The 23,098-nt window shown below is 34.7% G+C and overlaps 1 protein-coding gene across 2 annotated transcripts in view; it reads left to right on the top strand.

Annotated features, from left to right (window-relative positions):
- The window catches only part of CNTNAP4 (contactin associated protein family member 4), a 249,726-nt gene that overhangs the window by 178,090 nt on the left and 48,538 nt on the right, over nucleotides 1-23,098 (top strand). For both annotated transcript variants that reach the window (XM_054810562.1, XM_054810561.1), the window contains exons 9-13: nucleotides 2,193-2,342; nucleotides 7,835-8,006; nucleotides 14,422-14,528; nucleotides 17,128-17,247; nucleotides 21,256-21,453. In XM_054810562.1, the coding sequence (XP_054666537.1) occupies nucleotides 2,193-2,342; nucleotides 7,835-8,006; nucleotides 14,422-14,528; nucleotides 17,128-17,247; nucleotides 21,256-21,453 (747 nt within the window). The remainder of the gene's footprint in view (nucleotides 1-2,192; nucleotides 2,343-7,834; nucleotides 8,007-14,421; nucleotides 14,529-17,127; nucleotides 17,248-21,255; nucleotides 21,454-23,098) is intronic.

Raw genomic sequence — 23,098 nt, 5'->3', positions numbered from 1 at the left:
TTCACTGAGGTTCACAGTTGTATAAAAGACCTAAGGATGCCTTATCTGTTTGTGATTCTTTGTTGATTTTTGTTTGAAGTTAGTAAAATCTTTTGATATATTTCATGAGTTCTTGCTGTAAAAGTGCTAAAAAAAAAAATAGGAGAGAGAAATAATAGTAGTTGTTAAGTCTAAAATCTTCATTATACAATGTGACTCATCTGTGCCAATGATACTGCAAGGCAGCAATAATATTTTTCTAATGCTTCATATACTCTAGGTTTTTTAAATGTCTGTTACACATCATTTCATCTAGCTAATTTATAACTAGAGTCAAAATGGCTGGGCTTTAAGGCATTTTCTTGATTTCAGCTCAATAGTATGCTAGCCCTAACATAAAATACACTAGCCTGAAGGCTGCTGTAAGTTATATTAACTGCCACCGGTACAAAGGGACTTCTTCAGCAGTTGGACATGAAAATATAGGGAAACTCTAGTCACTCCCTCCACATTGCCTGTAGGCCTATGTAAATCCTTGTTACCAAAAGATTACCCCTCTACAGGTGACCTTTTGGTGGACAGACTTAATAACATTAATATTATTTTATATTGTATGGAATAAGGTCACTAATTTTTTATTTTAGCAGAAAGTCCATCTCTATAAATATCATGAATCTGGAGTTTTACAGAAGTAGAAAATACACCCGTTTACCCAGAAAATTAGTGATATCTTTTATGCTGATTATTTACTCTGACTGTATGTGTGCTACTCCTCTTAGCAAACTGGAATGCCACTTCTCATAGAAGATTGCAACCAAAATAAATAATGGCCAGAATGGTACCAAAAAAACTGTGACTGCAGCCTTGTACTTTCTACTGTTTCATTAGAAAGGTGAATTGTTCCTGAAAGTGCAACACAAAGATAAGAAGATCTGTTAGCCATAGCTTTTATATAATTCCACTGAGGCTGGATTAAAGAAAAATGTTTAAGGTTTCTTATTATAAGGTCCCTAATAATATATATATATAGTGGTTGAAGTAAGAAAACAAATAGAAAAAGTGAGTGAGACTAATAAGACTAATATTATATTAGATATATTAGAGATTTTTTCTTGATTATAACTTATTTGAATTTATAATATAGTTCTAAGATTTATCTCTTGATTGTATGCTGAACTTGTGTGTAGACTGAGGTAGTTAACAATATATGGATCCTAGTCATATGTAATTTAGTTATTTGAACCTTCTCATCTATTTTTATTTCTTTTCCTTCTGTTTCAACTAATCAGTTAATTGGTCTATTTCTCTGGAGAGGAGTATAGTAATACATGAATTTTCAAAAGGGAAATTACAGATCACAAATCATAGGCGTTCTGAAGTTGAGAAAAGACTTTACATAATTCAAAGGTGGTATTCTTTGTTCTTCACCAAAAGAAGTATCTCTGTTCTGAAGAACACTCAAGAACATGATTGACTTAAAGCACTTCTTAAAGATAATAATGTGCTTACATGCTGCCCTATAGAAAATCTATTTAAGTATATATACATAAGTGTTTTCCAGAATCAGGGATTTAGTTTTTTTGGTTTGTGGCACCTTACACCTGCACAGCCAGAGGTAATGTAAATTGGTGTTAGAGGCTAAACTCAGAAATTTTCCCATACATTTCCAAGAAAAGAGACAATTGAAAGAAGAATCATCTTGTGACATTGACATGACAGTTGCTGAAGCTTTTAGCATCTACAAGATTTTGCTGTTTTACTGGGTTATAATATAATAACTACCTTTGATTTTAAAAGATGAAGAAATCCTTTGTAATAGTGCAGTAAAAATGTGTATTATGTGTAAAATACTGTATCAGCTATCACAATGATATCTTAATGATAACCTCCTTAGATTGGGAGGATACTTTCCATAATCGCTACATTAAATAGATGTATTACTGATAATTAGGAGTATTACAACCGTAAGACTGAAGTACATTTATTTTTTCTTTATCAGATGTGAAGCAAGGGAATAGACAAAGTTCTGTCTTCACAAAAGGCATTTGTGTTATCTTTTTTTTTTTTTTTTTTCTCCTTTCATTATAACTTAGAGCATTTATGTGGGCTATGATTGCTCTACTGGTCTCTCCTCCTTTCAAGTGTGTAACATTCAGGTAGTATAACAAATAATGGATTTCTATGCTTCATTTTTCTTTTTATTTTCCTTCCAGGTGCTGGATTAAATAATGGCCAGTGGCATTCTATAGCCTTCTCTGCCAAAAGGAATCGTATCAGTGTAATAGTGGACAATGATGTGACCTCATCTGCTCATGCCTCCATACCTCTGCAAATTTATTCAGGAGATGCTTTCTACTTTGGAGGTGAAATATGTTGTTTATGCTGGCAATATCCCACAGTTAAACATCAGTTTTTCCTGACATATCTAATCAAATGGCAAGAATTATTCAGCTTGCCTGAAGTCTTCTTTGCCTAGCTTGGGTATCTCTCAAAGGTTCTGGTTTCTAGGCACTGCTATGATGTTTTTGATTTTGTGTTTCCTTGAAATTTTATAATGTAGGGTAGAATAAATTACCACGCTAAATCCTTGGTCACTTTTTAGAACATCATTTTCTGGTATCATGTCCTGATAATTGAATATAGTCTGGCTCATGATCAGAGAGACAGACAAAGCTCTCTTGTTGCACCCTTACTGTGTTGCTAAATCCATTTTTTGTTAGAATCTTCCACTGGGATGATCAAGTTTTCACCTTAAATGAATGCTTACATACTTATGCAAATATCCTTTTTATGTGATACACACTCTTAATTTGTTTATATTTTTTTACCACAGTGACACAACTTTTCTATGTTTGGAGAATATAACTTGTGCCTAAAAAACACATTTAGATATCTTAATTTCCCTAGGAATATCAACAATTATCTGTCACCAAGAGATTTTTTCATTAATGATATATATTGTTACTGATAGAATTGAGCAGGGTGTTATATCTAAATCAATTGGGAATGGACTACATAATAACAATGTTAAACAGCATCTGAATGCATTATTCAACATTAGCCTAATTCTTTATCTCTTAGTAGCTTAGGAATTCATAACTGAACTATTAACAATTATCAGATTTCGTAGAAAATTGAAAAAAACATACAAAACCCTAAATGAGTATGGACTAAGTAATTGTTCACAGACCAGTTCCCTTAAAACAATAGGTTGTAAATAAATTCCATGTTCACAAGCAGACCGCAAATATAGGAACTGCTACATGAGCATCCAAGTGACTTTTCACAGCTGGCATCTAGCCTTCTCTGCTGAAGATACCCCTTGACCTGGCTGATAATCAGAGAAAGATACAGAATACTGGCCTTGAATAGCAAGAAAACTTGTTTGGGGTTTTTGATTTGGGAGTTTTTTGTTTGGTTGGTTGGGTTTTTTTGGTGTTTCCCCCCCCCCCCCGCTTCTGTGTTGCTTCAGGTTCCCACATCTCTTATTAGGAGATTTGTGCCATTGCAGGGTTGACAGCACAGGTGAACAGGAGGGATGTGGGCAGTTAAAAAAAGCAGCATATTCAATGAAGTTGTGCAAGGACATTTCTATTTATCTTTTGGGAGATGGAGGGATAAATGAATTCCAAGAACATTTAAAGTACTAGCTGCATATCCACCCCTCAGCTTCTCTAATTTCAGCTTTATAGCTGAAATCAGCAGCTCATGCATGTCGTACAAACTTGGGGAAAACTAGTAGAAGGTTTCTGAGTTTAGAAAATTGTTTATTAAAATTTTATGTCATAATACCTCTGTCAAAATGCAGACAATGCATTTTGACTTTCTTTCTAAGTTTATATGAATATTTACAGTGTTTCTATATGCTGGTCGTTAAAACATGAATCAGCCTTCCAGGAGAGGTGTCCTGGGGACATGGTGGTTAGTTTACTTGTTTTAATGAATACAAACTAGGCAAGAAATGTGTATGCATAGCTGGGAAAATGTGTAATAAACATGAAAATACTTTAGAGTTATGTCAGCACAATTTCTAGTCATACTGTCATCAAGGATATAATACCTCTCTCAGTTCTTTGAATAATAACTCATTGAAACTATAAGGGCAAAAAGAGATTATTTAATATTGCAATAAGCACATAGGGTAAATTTCATTATCGTAAGATTTCTTCCTATCTTTAAGATCTGGCCTACAATTATATGGAATCCCAATTTCATTAATATTAATGATGCTGCCGTTTCTCTGACAGAACTAGAAGACAACTTTTAAAAGACAGACACAAAAAAAAGAAATCTGAGACATCATTTTGTAGAATAGCTATGTGTAAAAGACAAACTTTTTCTACCTTCTCTGGCTTTTTTTTTTTTTTTAAATATATGAACTCCGCTGGAAGTATCTCATTCTCAAATGAGTCTCAGATTTTTCACCAGACATTACAGAATTAATTTTACCATTTTATTGTAGAATGCTGTAAAGAATGTGTTTAGACCTGTAATTGATTTATCTAACTCTGTGTAGTGCTGAAAATTTACTATGCTCCTATTTGGACTTTTGCAATTCCACAGGTTTGTTGTTCTTAAAGTAATATACCAAGTAGATAATTAATATTTTCCTTTAGAAAGGTAATAACAGTTTTGAACAGTTTGGTTCCTCACCAGAGTAAAACACACTGAGAATTTATTCACTTATTTCATTTCAGTTTAAGTTTATTTTCTATTGTATACTTCTTATAAACATATCTATATTATTTATGTTATTGTACACTCATTTGAATAGATCTACTAGTTTCCACTGTCATTTTGCTTTTCTGTGTAGTAAACCTCTGCACTGTCTTTACAGGACTTCAGAAAGTATCCATTAGCTCTGTGGAATAGAAAAGTGTCTTAAAAGTCACTGCTTCCTAACATCATGAAACAAGAAGGTCTTTGAATGCTGTGAACCAGAATGCAGTGTTGCTTGACACAGATCAAAGAATGGCCCTTGTGCATCATTCCAGAAGCAATATTACCCTTTGGAAGAAAGCCAAAAAAAAGAAAAAATTTAGGCATATTTTGTCATGCAGTGTTCAGCTGCTGCTGGGAAAAACTGCTTAATGGGTGTGGTTTAAATCAAATCAGGATCAAAGCAATTTATTGGTTTATTAATAGTGTTTAATTAATTGGCAATCAGTGAACAAGGCATTCCAGGATCAGTGACACACTAGGCAAACCACAATATTAGATACTTACAGAATGTTATTCATAGGTTGGATAGGACATCCAGAAATCCTCTAGTCAAACCCTCTGTTCTAAACAAGTCTGATTTGATCAGGATGTACAGGGCTGTGACCACTCAAACCTTGAACAGCTCCAAGGATGGAAATCTCATAACTCCTCTGGGCAAACTGTTCTCATATTGACCACCCTTATGGTAAAAACACTTGTTGCTAATGTCTGATCAGAATATGCCATTTTTTACTTTCGTCCTTTGCCTCTTGTTCCATCACTGTGCACTTCTGGAAAAAGTCTGGCTCCATCTTCTCTGTATTGTCTTATTAGCTAGTTTTATCTTATCTTTTTAAGACTGAACAGGTCCAGTTCTATCAGCTTCTCCTCATACACCTTGTGCATTCAGCTGCCTGACCATCTCAGAAGTCTCTGCTGGACTCACTCCAGGATGTCGATGTCTTTCCTGTACTAGGGAGTCCAGAAAGACAGCACTCCAGAAGTGGTCTCACAAGTGCCATACAGAGGGAAGAACCACTTCCCCCTGATCTGCTGGCTGTGATTTTGCTAATACAGCCCAGAATGTCATTGGCTTTCTGTGCTTCAAGGGCACATTCCTCACTCATGGTCTACGTGTTGGCCACCAGGACTCTAGGCTTTTCTCTGTGGATCTAGGCAGTTGTCCTCCAGCTTGGATAGTTGCATGGACTTGTTGCATCTCAGATTAAAGACCTCAAACTTGTTCTTACTGAACTCTTGGCATTCCCATCAGCTTATTTCTCCAGCCTGCCCAGGTATCTCTGAGTCGTAACCCTGCCCTCCAATTTTTAACCCCTCACCCCAATGTGGTATCCATTTCAAGCTTGCTGAAAGTGCACTCTGTCCCGTCATCAAGGTCATTAATGAAGACATTAAACAATGTAGCTCTCAGTTCTGGTCTCTGAAGGACTCTCTGCTTACTGACAGTCAGCTGCATCATCAATTGTCCACTTATCCCACCCATATCTCATCAATCTGGTGATAGGGAGACCATAGAAAACTGTCAGGGGCTTTACTAAAGTCAAGGTATGCCATGGTCACTGCTCTCCCTTTGTTCACAGTGCCCATCACCTCAGCAAAAAAAGCAAAGATCTTGGTCAGGCATGATTTAGCCTTGAAGCTAAAGTTACCCAGTTACCTTCTTGTCCTTCACATGTTTAGAAATGGCTTCTAAGAGGATTTGCTCCATGAACTTGCCAGGGACTGCAATAAGGCTGACTGGCCTCTAGTTTCCTGTGCCCTCCTTCTTGCCTTTCTTGAAGATAGGTGTAACATCTGCCTTTTCCAGTCATCAAGGAGCTCACCAAATTGCCAAGACCTTCTGAGAATTAACATGATAATGGCTTCACAATGACAATGGCAATTGTTGGAATGACATTGGCTAGCTCCTACAGCACCCACAGGTGCCACATGGACTCTTTCTTCCTTTGTTGTGGGTACTGCTTCCCTTCTTCATACTCTGCTAGTACATGGGAAGCCTAAGGACTAGTTTTACCTGAAGGCTGAAGAAAAAAGGCCTTGCACAAATCAGTTCTTCCCAAGACCCTTGTCACTAGGTCCCCTGCCCCATTGAGTAGTGCACCCATAATCTTAGCCTTCCTTTTGTTACTGTTGTACCTATAGAAACCTTTTTTGTTGCACTTCAAATTCCTTGATAGTTTTCACTCCACCTGAGGTCTGGATTTCCTAACTACATTCCTAGACATGCAGGAATTGTATGGCGCTCCGAATTGCATGTTCCTGCTTCCACCTTTTGTGTACTTTCTTTTGGGGTTTGCACTCACTCAGGAGTTCCATGTTTATATTTGCAGGCCTTCTGCCACACTTGCTCAACTATTTTGATATTGCTATAGATTTTTCTTATGCTCCAGATAACTTGTTGAAAGATATCTAGCCTGTTTGCTCTCCAACACAATTTTCAATGGGATCCTAAAAACAGGTTCTGAACAGACCAACATTGGCTTTTCTGAAGTCTAGGGTTGTAATTCTGCTTTTTATCTTGTTCCCTGCTCTGTGGATCATAAATTCCACAGCCTCATGTTTGCTGTAACCAGGATTGTCCTTGACCTTTACATGTTCAACCATTTCTTCCTTGTCTATGAGAAGCAGGTCCAACATAGCATGTCCCAGTAGAGTCAATGATGACCTGCATCAAGAGATTGTCTTCAGTACTTTCCAGAATCTTCTGGATAGCTTGATAAATTAAAATTACTGTACTTAGTAACTAATTTTTGTCTGATTTGACTTCAGTTGTGACTTAGCACTTGTCCAAATCATGTGCACGTTGTATTGTAACCTAGCATTTTATGACTAAGGTCAGCCAATCAACCTGTTCGTATCTTGATTCCATTCATTGCTTTGGAACTGCTGCTTGGGTTATCCTTTACTCATTTTTTTAGTGATGCTTTTGCATATGGTTTAAAAATAGTAAGACTGCACAGAAGTAGTTCTTTACAGTTGCACTACCATGCTTAATCAGAAGAGCTTCTGCCTGAAGTCTTCCACCCACAAAGTTTACAACACCTGGAGATTATCAAAGTTCAGTCTACTTTTGGAATATATAAATTTTTCAATAAAATATTTTTTTCAGCTCCAGGTTTTATGCTTCTTTCAGGCTGCCCTAGCAGTGGAAACATTTCTGAATGTAATACCTCATTTGGTGGCTTTCAAGGATGCATGCGACTCATTTCCATTGATAACAAAGCAGTGGATATGATCTCAGTTCAGCAAAATCTTTTTGGCAATTTCAGTGACCTTCAGATAGATTTATGTGGCATTATAGACAGGTAAGAAAATAATATTTACTCATTTATTTATTTATTTATTTATCTGAATGTTTTGTTTCCAATACTGACTTGATAACAAAGAACAGAAAGCTTACAAAACGGCATGCTGATTCTTTTGTAAGAATTCCAGTCTAGAATAACTGCAGTATACATAGCACAATTAGATTTCCATGCACTGCAAATAAAATTAGAGTAACTGGAGTTAAAATTACTCGATGTTTCCAACAAATTTTAAATATCTTACTTTCTTTTCATGCAAAGCTATAGACAGAACCTCCCTCCTGTGACATGTAGTCCCATTCACCCTTTGAAATCCTATGTTCTTTGCAAGTAATTGCTGCTTCCTATATTCTACCCATCCAGAAACACAACAGACAGTATTCATCACAGTGACTGAGTAATCTTTTTTAGGCTACGGTCAGCACTAATCTCATAACTTGCAATAGATGGTATTAGCATCTCTCTAAAAGAGAGTGACTAGTTGTCGTGGCTCCCTCTGCAGGGCAGAAAGACTATATACCTTCCCCAAAACAGATCGAAGGGCTTGAAGGAAAGGTGTTGCCGTAGTTCAGTGTGGAGAAGGCAGAGACTGCTGAGAAGAGAGGGATCAGACACACAACGGGCAATGGAAGGAGAGTTTTCTGCTGTAGGCTTGAGAGAATGCAGTCACAGGCATCTGTGAAAAGTCTGCTTTGGCCCAAGCTGAAAGGCTGTACTAAAATCACACAACAGTCAGGGGAAAGGTGCTTATAAACACTTCTCCCCCACCCCCTAAATTTCTAGTTCTCAAAAGTTGCCTTTTGACCTAAAAAATTCCAGCCTTTGAATAATAAGAGTTATAAAAATTGCGCTCTTTGGAGAAAACAGTGTAGGCAGAGATCTGCTTCAAGACTGTAGCCAATTTTGGGTTCGGTCAAACAGACAAATTTCCGTGACCTGCTTTTCATTCACAGAGATGAACGCAGTATATGTCTATCCAGGTTATTATTTCAAAGAAAGTCACAGTGCTTTGTAGATCAAAGACAAAAATACTAGTTGTTTAGCTAATTGTTCATAAAAGTTTACGGAGAGGAACCTCCAAAAAGAGACTAAAAAGTCTGCCTAGAAAGTGATCCTTTCAAATAGGTTGCAACATGTATTCTCACAAATATTTCCACATTTATCATGTTTTAACACATTCAATTACATATATAGCATTCTTTGTGCTAATTTATCCCTTACTGAGTTAATCTTGACTTTGCAATAGGCAGTAAATGTGATAGACATTTGACAAAACAGAGTTTCTCCTCAGTCAAAACTTTGCCATATAACTTGTTAGGGATTTGTATTTGGGATGCAGCATACATTTACATTTATTTTTAGCTTTCTCACACCCTCCTCCTTTCAACTCATTTTCTCACTTTTCAAACTTCTTTCACCATCTCCTTCCTCTCTTTTCTGACAGACCTCATGACCTTTCCTTCCAGCTTCTGAAGCACTGTATCACTTCTGTTTTTTCAACTCTGGAATTAAACTTACTCCACTTCCGTTACACTGCTTGCTCTTTTTGCTTGTAGTAAAGAGACAGAATCAGGAACACAATCAGGTCAAAAGTACATAATATGGGGATCTGTGTATTCCTTAGTCAAACACATTAAAGGAGATCTAAGCAATATTATGAGTGGAAAACATCACCAAGTTGGCTCATAATATAATTGATGCCAATTTTGGTCTCTTATTTACCACAGATTTTTCAATGTACGGTATAACTGGGGACCTCTCAAAATGCTCATCTCAGTGCTGTGTTTGAGGAACCATCTCCTTCTCCATGACCACAGAGATGTTTTACCTAAATTTTTAAAGGAAGCTGGTACATTTTTACATGTTATGATTCCAGTTCCTTTCAGTTTTTGAATGGCCATAGTATGTAAGTGTGTACATGTGTGTGAAGTTTGTGTGTATAAATATGTACAAAGTCACTCTGTGAATATCAGTATAGAGAAATCCAGCAGTATTTACAGTATTCCAAATGTCATAACATTTGGCTCTTATTCAGTATAAATTCAGTTTATTTAGAACTGCACCCTACCCTTTTGATTGTTTTTTTTTATTTTTTCTTTTTTTTTTGTTGTTGCTTTTAAGCACTGCATCAAAAGGGTTAGATTTATGTATAACCCTCCCTCATATTTTTATCTTGCTGAATTTTATAGCATATGAAGATAGTTACAATCCTTATTATATGTCAATATCACTGCCATCTGTGTTTCTTTTCAATATGGGCTTGTTTAAGCCACTTAAACTTCCCAGCCACAGTCTTTTTCAAAGTGCTTATCTTACTTTTTGACAATGTATTAAGTCTTTTTTTTAGTTTACATTACTTTCATAGTTCATCAAGATTATGTGTGGTTTCCTATGACCAATGTTACCAAAGGAAAAAAAAAAGTCTTTGTGGAAGGTTTTTAGTTTGTTGGTTTTGTTTTCTCTAAAATTTGTTAATGTTAATTTCTATCTTCTTATATCTTGACAATTACACCTTTCTTGCACTAGCTCTGCCAGGTTAAGTTTTCAGCTTTCAGCATACTTACCATATGTCTTCCCAATTTATCAAAATAGAAATTTAATCCACCCATTTTCATGAATTTCATTACAGTCATTATCTTTTATTTCAAAATAGGCTGTTTTCAAAAAGCCTTCTGGACTTGTGTTAGCTTGTTCCAGTGATTGTTTCTTTCCAGTTTCCTCTTACAGTCTCATTCCATTTGATATCTGCAGCTCATCATCTGGAACAAACTTTGTGTTTCTCCTTATCAAACAATTCTACATCTCACCATAACTCCCAGTTGATGATACATTCTTCTTTGCCAACATTAAAATTTCTTATATGTATTAAACAATGTCTCATAGGTAGCTTGTAACATCTTGTGAACTATATTGTTTGAAAGAAAATATTTTCTTCCTGCAATGATTTCTGCCTGTCTTTGGTTGCCCTAACCTAAAATATTTAGCAGTTTTGGCACTGTGCTCCCTATGGTAGATATCCCACTTACAGCTGAGGGCAAACCAACAACTTCTTTGTCTTGGAGTCTTAATGGGAGTCTTTGCATCTCCAATTCCAAATAGTGAAGCATGACCCAAATTCTGTAGTTATTGACAGCTTTTGTAGTAGAAACAATGGACCACTAAATGCAGTAGTTTTACACATTTAATGTGCATGAACACAAATAAAAATTACTCTGTGCATAGTCATCTGAACTTATGTGCAATGGTAGAAAACCTAAAAATAATTCTATTGAGTCCATTCTTTATCTCATATATACATATACACATTTAACATATATAGAGTATTCTTTGCTTTATCAGATTTACAGTCCTCATTGACAGATGGTTGGCTAATCATTCATTTATTCATTGAGATATAATTTATTAACCTGTTCTTTTTAAACAAAAAAATCGCTACCATTTTCCTATTTTCTGTTTTCTGAGTTCCATCAGATTTCCAATTCCTCCTCCTATGCTTAAATTATTACTACTCTTTTCAGTCATTGCTCTTCCCATGCTCCTTCATTTAGACTTTTCATTGCATAATATCTTTATATTGTTCCATTGCTCATATACCTCTTGGACATCCAAATAATTCTCTTCATATATTTCTCTTTAGTATCTTTTCTCTCAGCTCCTTTATCAATATATATTGGTTTAATAACTACTAATTATACAACAAACATTGACAAAATAACTTTAAAGGACACAGTGTCATCCAAAATGCCTTACAAATTTAGCACATTTAGTCTCTGAGGAGAGAGTACCAGATGAATCTGTCATAATTACATCAAGCCCTACACAGAAACATACGATTGCCTGCCAGGAGTTATTGCCTTTGGTGTCCTGGCAGCAGTGTGTTATACAAAAAACAGGATAAATGGGTTTATATGTTTAAAAACAAACAAACAAACAAACAAAAAAACACCAAAAAAACCCACTGACACTGGAATAGTTTTCCTATAGCTTCCTCTTTTTTTTTTTTTTTTTAAATTGAAGACTGGAGAAAGAAAAATAATGGAAATTGAAGCAACTAGTTATTCTTTTCAGAATATCTTTTAGCCATAGTTTGGAACCATGATAAGCAGATAGTGCACAAAAAAATATGTTTAGAACATAATTGGCATATGAAGTTCATATTTTTTCCTTCTTTGTCAAAAGTGTGTTCATGTTCTGGATCAGTGATCTCTGAATATTAGCTTATGATTATTATTAGCCTGATGCCTTGGTTTTAAGTCATATATGATTTTCAGATGTCATAGACTTAAAAGGATATTATCAATAATATGTGGTAAATGCTTAATCAATTATTTTTTTCTGGTTTAAGCAGATATGGTGATAAATCAAAAAATTACCTTTTAGAGATGAATTATTAGAAATACCTTTTCTAATATTAGAAATATTTTTGTTAGAAGATTAGTTTCCTCAGAGAAAGCACTGTTCTAAATTTCACTTTGGGTAGAGTTGCAGCATATAGTGTAATTATAGCTTCACTTTGATGTAGCTAGTGGCTACTTTCTGTACTGAAACAGAGGGAAGATGTAAAATTTAATGTTAAAAGATTTAAATTATACTCTAAATTGTTTTCATTTCTATTAAAGTTGGTTCAAGCATCATCAATTTCACCTAAGCTTTTCATCTTGTGAATGCTATTCGGAAGATTAATTAATATGGACAGGGAGTCAATACAAATAAAGACCATGTAAATCACTTGCAATTTTGGGATAATGATATCTTTACCAAAAAGGAGTAAAAGAAGAAAAACTATGACTGAAATACATGTCTGCAGAGCAGCTGTCAGAGGATGCACTGAAAGTCCTGAATGGCAGTTATGTGAGAGGAGATGTATATTTATAATAACTGATGAACAGTTGTACCTGTAGAAAGCTAAATTAAGCATTTATCCTAAGAATTATTACTATGCACATTTATACAATTACTTTAAACAAAGTATTTAATATCAAAGTAATTATAAGCCCGGTGCCTAAAGTTAATTTTTATGTTCCAAACCAGAAATCATTGAGACATATATCATCTACAGGCTTGTCTTAGAAATACATTCTGTGAGATAATAGATACAAAATCAGCTCTTTCACTGGCAAAAATGTCCATTTGTTCCTTGAAAATAGGTGACCTGTATCACTTTTCTTACTTTACCTACACTTTACCCACTTTACCTACTACTTCTTTTTTTCTTCTTTTTTTTTTCCCTTCCCTTCTCTGAAAACCTCTGTTTAACCTTGTTTATAAACATGAAAGGAAGATAAAAATCTTTGAGAGTAAGGAGGAGTGAATGTGCAAAGGCCCTGAATTATCCATATGGCAGATGTGTCTACTGGGGGACTTTCTACAATCCTAATTTAATACCCTCCTAAGATTTCTTGAATGAATTAAAAAGTATTTTAAGATCCTGTGAATATTAGTGGGCCTGTTGTTTTGGGTTTTTTTCTGTGGTTGATGTCAACAATAAAGCTTTTTTATACTTTCTGCGCAGTATCACATATGCATGTGTATACACGTACGCTCACTGCAATTAGAATGGTAACTAATTTCTAAGGTGAAAAGCTGGTAAATAATTGGTTAAAGTGTGCCACTCTATTTCAATATATTTGCAGTTCTGTTTATAAAAAATATTATTTTTCCTTTTTTAAAAATTTCATGCAATATTTTATACTTAGGTATAGCCCTGCAGTTTCAATCATTAAACAATTACAGGCAAATTTTCTTTGCAGTCAACCATTGCATATCCAGAAGAAAATCACTAAAATTCTTCAGGTTTCTGCTCATATTACCAGAATGAAAACTGGCTTGACTGGTAGTTACCTCTTGTGATGGAAGTGACATACTGAATGTTTTACTCTTTCTAGAACAGGAAGTAACCATGATTTTAGAATAAGAAATAGCTCTCAGGTACTGAGGTCAGTTTTATTTGTTATGTGATTTATTTATTTTTTTTAAAAAATCTATTATTTTTAGAAGAATACAAAGAAATCTGTTGTGATGCTGCTTTGTTTTGACGCATTTTGTTGAAGAAATTGTATCAGTGGCAAAACTGCCAATGAATTATCAGCATGTACATCTTTAATTTATCAATCTGTATGGAATTGCAGATAGTTGAATAGTAATAAATAATAATTATGAATCTTACACTTTATTTCTGTTCTTACAGGCTTATTACATAATTGATTTGTTTATTATAGACTATAGCAATAATGAGGAAGAGGAAAGGAAATTCTCTTAATTTTCTAGTAATTACATTGATATCTTCCCCAGTGAGCTTGAAGACTTCCTTCATATTATATACTTATTTTCCGTGATTTCGCATCCCTTGATAACTACAACTGACATGTAAATGAACGGAAAAGAGAATGAAAATTATCTTTGTTTTTCATTTTAGGTGTTTTCCTAATTACTGTGAACATGGTGGTGAATGCTCACAGTCCTGGAACAACTTCTACTGTAAGTGTGCCAATACTGGTTACAAAGGAGCTACTTGCCACTATCGTAAGTCTAAGATGTTTTCTGACTATACTTTTATTTCTCATTGAATTTTTTCACCACAAAAATATACACTTGTATTGCTGTTCATATTAGAAGATTTTTCATTCATAATACTCATAAGGAAATGCCTTGAGAATTCAAAATATGTAGCAGCAAAAACTCATTGAAAGTTCTAATGTTCATCTGTTTCATGTTTTTCATAATTAATGCAAGAAGGTCAGTAATATCCTCTTCCATCCATATAATTCCACTTTCTGAATCAGCAAATCATTTATAAATGTGTTTATTTCATCTTTATTCATCACAACAATTAATATTAATTTTTTCTGAGACAATGGGACTTCATTCATGTGCAAAGGTAATCACATGCTAAGCCCTAAACACGTGTTTATGTAGTTTGCTGAATCAGGGAGTAGATTAGGAGAAATACCTAAAAAAATCTAATTGAGAGTAACAACTAATTTCACAGGAGATGCTCTACATTTGTACTGCTTTAAGCATGTTCTCGGAAGCAGAATAAATCCTTCATTATATGATTATAATAACTAGAAATCCCTATGAAACTTTACAGATAACTTTAAAAAATTCCAAAGACTGCCCTAATGATCAGATAAATAATTCTGTCCTTATAAATTGTCCGTATAAAATCTATGCAATCCTTGGCAGATTTTATAAAAAGAACGTATATCTACATACATGGGATTTGTTGAGAAACTGCTGATTTTAGAAGATTGCCTATTATATCTCACCTGTAATGAGTCAACAGTGATGACTTTTCCTGTAATGCATTAATTGTAAAGAACACAGTGGCATAAATAACAGTTTTAAGAAAATTTGCCTAACAAAGAAAGGATGACAAAAGTATAGATGCTTTTACAGATGCTTTTAAATACCACAATGTATAATATAAAGCTATAAATATATATATATTTATAGTAAAGATGAAGATTATTTGATTCATTATAACTTGAAAAATCATATGTTTAATCAACTGATGATATCTCTGAGGACAGATGGAGGCCATCGTTTCCTAATGATTAGGACTCCATGAGAAATGTACTAATATGCTAAGAGTTATTGAATTCGTATTCATTGCCAAAAATACGTATAAAAGCCGTCCAAGATGTTTGTTTGTGATTAATAAAATGCTGTATATGTGGATATAAAACGGAAGACTCTTAGTACTTGATTTTAGTGATTTTAATAATGGTTTCAAATCAGGAACCTAAGATCTTTATTGGCCATGTTATCACATTTATGTGTAATTTCTAATGAAAAAATGCCCCTTGACTTGTCAAAGAAACATTTTTTTTGTTATAAACCTAGAAATGTTACTGATCTCATATACAAACTACTATATTCATAAAAAAATAATTAAAAAATTAATCTCTTTTGTCATGTTTAAATTTAACTAAGACTATTTACTGTAAGGAACCATAAAATTGCATTTGAAAATTACACAAATTGTGCATTCTGAACATTTTATAGAGTAAGCAATCTGAATGAATTGTTTATCTTTTTGATAGGCGTTGCCATATAATGTCAGTAAACATCAGGCAAAAAATACAGACATCATACTCTTCCAAAAACTATCGTCTTTTTAAAAAAAGAACTTCTCTTGGATTACTGTACTGTACTTCCTAGCTTTTCTTTTTCTTTTTAATTTAAATAAACTGAATTTATATTGACCAAAATCTTCCAGACTGTCAATAATTACTATGCAGTGGGTTTTTTTAATTTGTATAGCACTCATAACTTTTTTTTTTTTTTAATCTAACTGGCAGAGTGTTTTCAAGTTTTGATAATAACTGATAGAACACATAGTCTAATTTTGAAAAGAAAAATCAGAACAGTATGACTGCTCAATAGCAATACAATGGTTAAAAGAGAAGTTAGGCTAATGTGGTCTAGCTGTGGCATTATCATAAGTGGTTCCTGTCTAAGTACATAAGTCCTTTTTCGCAGATTTTTGATCATACAGATTTCATCACAGACTGACTGATGTAAAGTATACATGATGTGGGAGAGAAGAACTCTATTTTGTCTTTGTTTATTTAGTTCTTTTACTGCAGTCTCTGACAAGTTATTTGCCCTTTTTAAAAAGAGAAGAAAATAAGAAGCGTGAAAGCCAAAAAATGCCAGGAGACAATCAGAACACCTAGAAACACTGCCTACCTTCTGTTGTATGTAATAACAACAACAGCAACAACAATCTGATTTGGTTGAGGTAGTTAGTGTTTGTTTCCTCAAAATTTTTTACAAGAGTCTAAGTAATACCCTTGGCTTTCACATTACTTGGCAGTTTTTACAAGCATTTATTCACCCACATTTCACGGTTTCGTCCCTGAAGTTTCCAGCTCGAAATACGGAAGAAAATGCTTGAAAATGCCCCTTGTGATCTCCTCAATAAATAAAATCAAGTGCACTTTAGAAATTCAAATGAAAGTATAGTTTTGATTATGTGATTTCTTCTGTATTCTTTAGCAGTGAACGTACACAACTTCTTTTCCCCATTGACAGGCTCCACACGCTTTTTTGTAATTCCCTGAATAAAATGTAAAATTATGCCATTACATTTGTGATGGAATGTGTTCTTTTACAGCCATCTATGAGCAATCATGTGAAGCCTATAAGCACAGAGGGAACACTTCAGGCTTTTACAATATTGATTCAGATGGAAGTGGCCCCTTGGGACCGTTTCTTGTATACTGTAATATGACAGGTGAGGTGATAAACTTCCTTAACTCACAGCTGGGTCTGTATGCATGCTCATTATATTGAAACATGAGTTATCAAGTAAGAAGCCTCTGTAGCTTTTAAGTTTAGTGTATACATGCACAACAAAATGAAGGTGACTCCTTAGCTCAGAATACTGGGCGAAGAATTAGGCAGAGAAATTAGAATAATAACAGGATTCAGGCTGTGAAGCTAACACTGCATTCCTGTTGTGCTTTGCATAAATGGGACATGTGTTCCATATGGAGACAATGTCATACCAGTTCATTTTTCGGGAGCAGCTTTATTTTCATTGAAATTACAGCCTCTTGAGGACGTTTAAGGAAGTGAGAAATAAGTTATGTTTTATGAGAAAATTACTGATTTTTCCCGGTAGCCTTCTGAAAAATCGTAATTCGGAACTGGCCTTTGTTATGAGGAATATAGACATTAAGTTTCATTTTTCAAACAACAAGTAGATCTTTTAGAGAATACAAATGCAACCAGTGGGACTCTTGCAGTCTCACTTTCAGGCATCTTGCCTCCTCTTCTGCACCCAGTTCTTTGCATCTGACCATTTATATTACTAGAAGTTTTAGATATCAGGGTTTGTTGTCAGTCTGCTTTTTAACAAACCAGTTGATGTTGTCTCTGTATGCCTATTGGTATATGTCCTTTCAAGGAAGCTTAGATTTAAATGGCTTTTTGAAATGTATTATGGTTTTATTTGTGGCTGTTTCCTTTTCTTTTTACTTAGCCTCTATTTATTTGAATTGCTTTCCAGCCAAAAATGATAGAAACACTTTGTTGTTTTATGTGACATAAATATATTTTTACGCAGTGGTAAGTGTTTAAAAGACTACACGAGTAAGCTACAGTTAATTTTGGTTTAGGTATGTCCTAAGTGTTGAGAACTTGACTTAACAAACCTTGTCATAAGCTTTTGATGTTGATTTGTAAACAATTTGTGGTCACATCAATTTCTTGAGAAACTGACAGGACTCTGTCTGCTGGTGGCATTGGTTGATTCTCACAGCAATCCAAAGAATACTTTTTATAGGTGTTGAAATAATGGAATTCTCATCATTTCAATCAGTCTGTGCAATTTAACTAGTCTCACCATGTCAGCTCCTGATTTTGACTTTTACAGTGAACTGTGCTAGCTCACGGTGGGCACACTTCACATTGGCACAGGCCCTTAAAAAGAAATATCCTGGTGTCCTGTAAGACTAAAAGAGAGCAAAGAATCATGGCAGAAAGATGACAATTTTTTTAAGTGGGTATAACCCTCTAAGGTACAGCGTAGTGTCTGATTTATCCTTGTGTGTTCATGAGCAGCTGTTACTGTTTTCCTCAGTCACTCCTTATTCACCACATTAAGCAAACCTTGTTGATCAGTTCTTCATCTCGAGATGCAGACTGACAGGATGAATCTTCTATATTTGTTTTGTTCCCAGTTTCCTCATGACTGGTATTCCCTTCTCCCACCAGAGGCAGGGAAGGCAGATGCCCACATTTCTTACAGCACTGCCTTGTCTTTGACATTCATGGGGCTCTGTTTTCAGGCAGCTGGGAGGGAGGTGCCTTTCCCTGGTTGTACTCTTGGAGGTCAGTTTTAGAATGAGATGCCTACGGTCCACAATGCCGGTTAGGATGACCAAACTTTGCAGTGACCTGCATTTCTTTTTTCTTTGCAAATTTGGGAGTGTGACAATGAGTCTCATAGCTAATCTGTTTGTCTTAATTTTTATGTTCAGTGTAGGCTTTAGATATATTTGTCTGTGTGTATGTGCATGCACAAAGAGAAATCTAAGTTTGCTATATTTCTAGCCATCTGCTTTTTAACACCATGAGCAAGCACTTGATAAAATTTTATAATTTGACCAAAAACTGGTAAGCAATGATAAAAAAGTTGCATTAATAAACTCCCTTTAATATTATAGTTGTAATAGGCATCTGACCTTGATATTTTCTTTAGGTTTTCTGATGAATACTTGTCCTTTAAGTGACCATGAGTTCTTTCTTCTCTATAAATATCTTCTAATGTCAGCCATGTGTGGCCTGCAGGAAGCTAATGAAATAAAATACAACTCTGTTAAATAGTTATAAATACTGCTATTAGAATGTCAGAAATATTATCATCAACACTACAAGTTAGAAAAAAAATATTTCTTATATCTACTCAAAATACATTGGCCTTTAAGATACAGGAATACAGTGAACACGAATCTGAACTTGTCCCAGACTGGCTTAAAGTGGGAGCCTGGAGTGGAATTTAGGCGTGGTAGTCAAATTGTTACAGACTTTGCAAGTAGAAGCTGAAACAGAATAAGCTCAGTGCTTCCCTATTCATAGGTGAGGGACTTTGGTACAAGCACAACACAGCAGAATGACATGAGCCTTTATCAGCCACCAATATTTAGGGCCATTTATGTTTCAAAGAACATGGAGACAGTGATCTCTCTACTCCCATGCAGATTGTCTGATGTTACATTTCCTTGCAGGTAAACTATAGGACAGGGTGATCAATGTGCCATGGTGCCAGCAAGTTTCACTGTGTATCAGTGTACAGGAAAATTATTTTTTTAGTCTCAAAGTAAATGCATAGTACTTAGTCTACGGCCTCTAGTATCTTTTAAAGAGATACCTTCATATAAGAATTGAACCATCATTTTTTCTTGTTGGTCTGTGTGGTTTTGCACTGTAGTAAGTTTTTACAATTAAAACTGCTTTCTGTAGATGCTGTAAGAAGTTAAAAGAAGACTTTTAATGAAAGAATATTTGTGAAGTATCAATATAGCTGGAAAACTATCAAATTGCTTTGTTACTTAGTATAAGCAATAGGACTCCAAGTTGGAGAAAGTCTGTTTCGCAGCAGACTGCACATCTTCGCACATAACTTTTATAAAATAATATATTGTTTATTATTCAATCATTTGAATTATATGTATATTTATATGCAAGTGTCTCCTGCTCTTTTATTACAAGAGTATTACTTTGGAACATATTTTTCTAGAAATAATGTTTGGAGTACTGAATACTTACTAGTGCTTCATGGGAAAAAAAATCTTCCAGACACAGTTCAGTTGCTTCTGGAATAAATATTTTGGCAATATTTTGCATGCCTCCAGTTTACATGAATCATAAGGCCTTTCTACACAATGCAGTGAGGTACGTAGCTGTCTTGGCCAGCAGTATCTGAGCTAAAAGTTAACTTAAGACCAGTACGTGTTTTTTAGGGAAATGCAGCTCTCAGTTCTGAACTAGTACTTCAGCATGTCACAGTACCGAGTTAAGTGGGCATACCGTGGTGGTTGCCATACATTAATATTACATCAGGTATTTGGAAACAACTTTCTATTGAACTTTGGAAGCTATGATTCTTAGTCCTTGACTAAATACAGGTTTTGAATAGTAATTGAAATAATATCTACAATTTGACTTTAGATGTCTAGAATACCTCACCTTCACGTAATGTGTTTTTGTAGTAAATACGGTATTTGCAAGATACTTTTGCTTCTTTGTATAATAGAAAAATGCTGTAGGCCATTTTCTCATGCAGAATAAATTAATTCAGATTATAGTGATATATGTAATGTAGCTAGAACCTAGGATAGAATTCAGTGTTATTTTCTAAACAATTTAAGCCTGGGGAAAGTAACAATAGTAAGTCTTATTTTTTTCTATTCTTTCACTGTAATTTACCAAGTAAACTATATCTTATTTCAGAGACAATTATTTGGGTGTCATCACTTACTGTTTTCTTATTCAATAATCATAACAAGCTGAATACCTGTTGCAGTCACAGTATGAAAATCTGCTTATAAATAGAAACAATGATTAAGTGTTTTCATTTTTGCTCAGTGATTCATGCCTCTGTTTCATATGCCCAAACCCACCTTTTGTGATCAAAGAAGTCACCTTAAAGTTTGGTTGATTTCATCATACTTTCTCTTTCCATTACCAGCTTATGCAACTATTAATTCTTTATTACTTTTCACATGTGTTTTGAAAGATACAACGTGGACAGTTATACAGCATAACAACACCAACTTAACCAGAGTCAAAAGTGCTAACCGAGACAACCCCCACACCGTGTTTTTCAAATACTCTGCCAGCCTAGACCAGCTTCAGGCTACAATTAACCATGCAGAGCACTGTGAACAGGAGCTTGCTTACCACTGCAAAAAGTCGAGGCTTTTAGATAAGCCAGGTAAGTCAGGCAGATATATCTTATTATGTTGCATAGTACAATTTATTTCATTGGCTACTAAAGGTATTTATTTATTTCAATGTTATGGCATTTTTCTGCTACGGAGTTTGAACTACTTCACATATCTAGTAGTCAGATTTCTGTAAGTTGCCAAGAGATATTTGAACCAGAAAAGCACAAATGTCACCTTATAATGATCTTCATTCACAGAATTAAATGTTCTCAAAGTTAATTTCTCTCATAAATTCTTTAAATTAACAGAGATTATTATTAACAGAAGTCCTGTTGGCCTGCCTTCCAGGGATTTTTAAATTTTAATGAAGGAATTATTGAGGAAATATCTTCTTAAAAGAACACATATTACTGCACAGATATCAGCAGAAGTTTATCGCTGAATGATTTTGAACATTCAGTGTGCACATTGTGAGTGCTTGAGAAAAAGCATTGGTAACATTGAATTTCCACTGTCCAACATAAGCATTCATTAAAAAAACCCAATCGTTAAATGTGAATTATTGACAAAATATAATTAAGAGAAAAACAAATGGGGGTCCTCTGACATACTTAAAGAAAACTTATGCAGTCTACTTATTTTAACTCGCATTGACACAGAGATGGTAACATCTGGTAACTGGTAACACACTTTACTGTGAAAATCCATTCTAAGTACTCAAAAAAAAAATCTCATAGTTTATTGTCTTTTGAAAAACTAAGTGAAATTGTTTGACTTGTCCACCAGAAACTCTGAACCTGCTTGAATTGATTTCTTGGCATTCTTTTCTACTAAGCAGAGAGCAGGCCTCTGAGTGCAACAGTCTTTGGTTCTCTCTCTAAACTCTTTTCTTAGATACTTTTTCTCCTTAATTATGTCATGGACATCACTGGGCTTCTTAAACTAGAATTTGCTCTTGGCAGAATATCTGTTCAAAAACAGCTCCACGGCATAAAAGATCAACCTACTGCTTAAGATGTCCTACTGAGCCCCACTTTTACCTGTGGACTCCAAATTAAAGTTATGGTTAGATGTTCAAAAGCCTGGTTTACGCCAAGTAGAGAGTTTCAAGATTGTTCTCTCTAGGTTTTTCATACCTTTTGGCTAATAACTGTCACTAGACAAAGTAAAAACTAAAGAAAACCAACAGTAAACCCCACCTTCCTTCCAACTCACCATTTTCAGCAGCGTGATCAAGTTGGAAAACATGAAAAAAATGAGGTCAGTGAAGGAGAGAGGGAAAGACACAAGCAAGCAGGACTTTTTACCTTTTTTTTTTTTTTTTATGAACCAAGGAGATTGCACAGAAATGCAGATTTTTCTAGAAAGCTAAAAGAGTTTAATCAGTCAATTGCACTAAGCCATCTAAAATCTAGAGTTTTGAATGCTAGGAGTAAATAGGCATGGGAAAGTTATTCGTGGGTTCTACAGATTTTCTAAAATCATTCTTTGTTTAAGTACTTCCACAGACTGTACCAAATGCAACTTGCCATTCTTCTGAAAAGTGGGCTTTAGTCTGTTCTGAAAGAGAGAGCTCTAAGGTAAGAGACAGCTAGGATCTAGTGATGGTTTGTCTTGGCTTCTGCAGTGAGGCTGCTTAAAAATGGCAATGTTGAGTTTTGTGATATAAGGATGAAATAAAAACACTTATTA

This window comes from Grus americana, chromosome Z, assembly GCF_028858705.1.
Source record: "Grus americana isolate bGruAme1 chromosome Z, bGruAme1.mat, whole genome shotgun sequence".
Taxonomy (NCBI): domain Eukaryota; kingdom Metazoa; phylum Chordata; class Aves; order Gruiformes; family Gruidae; genus Grus; species Grus americana.
Note: the sequence above shows the minus strand (reverse complement) of the source record. Positions and strands in the feature narration are given on the sequence as shown.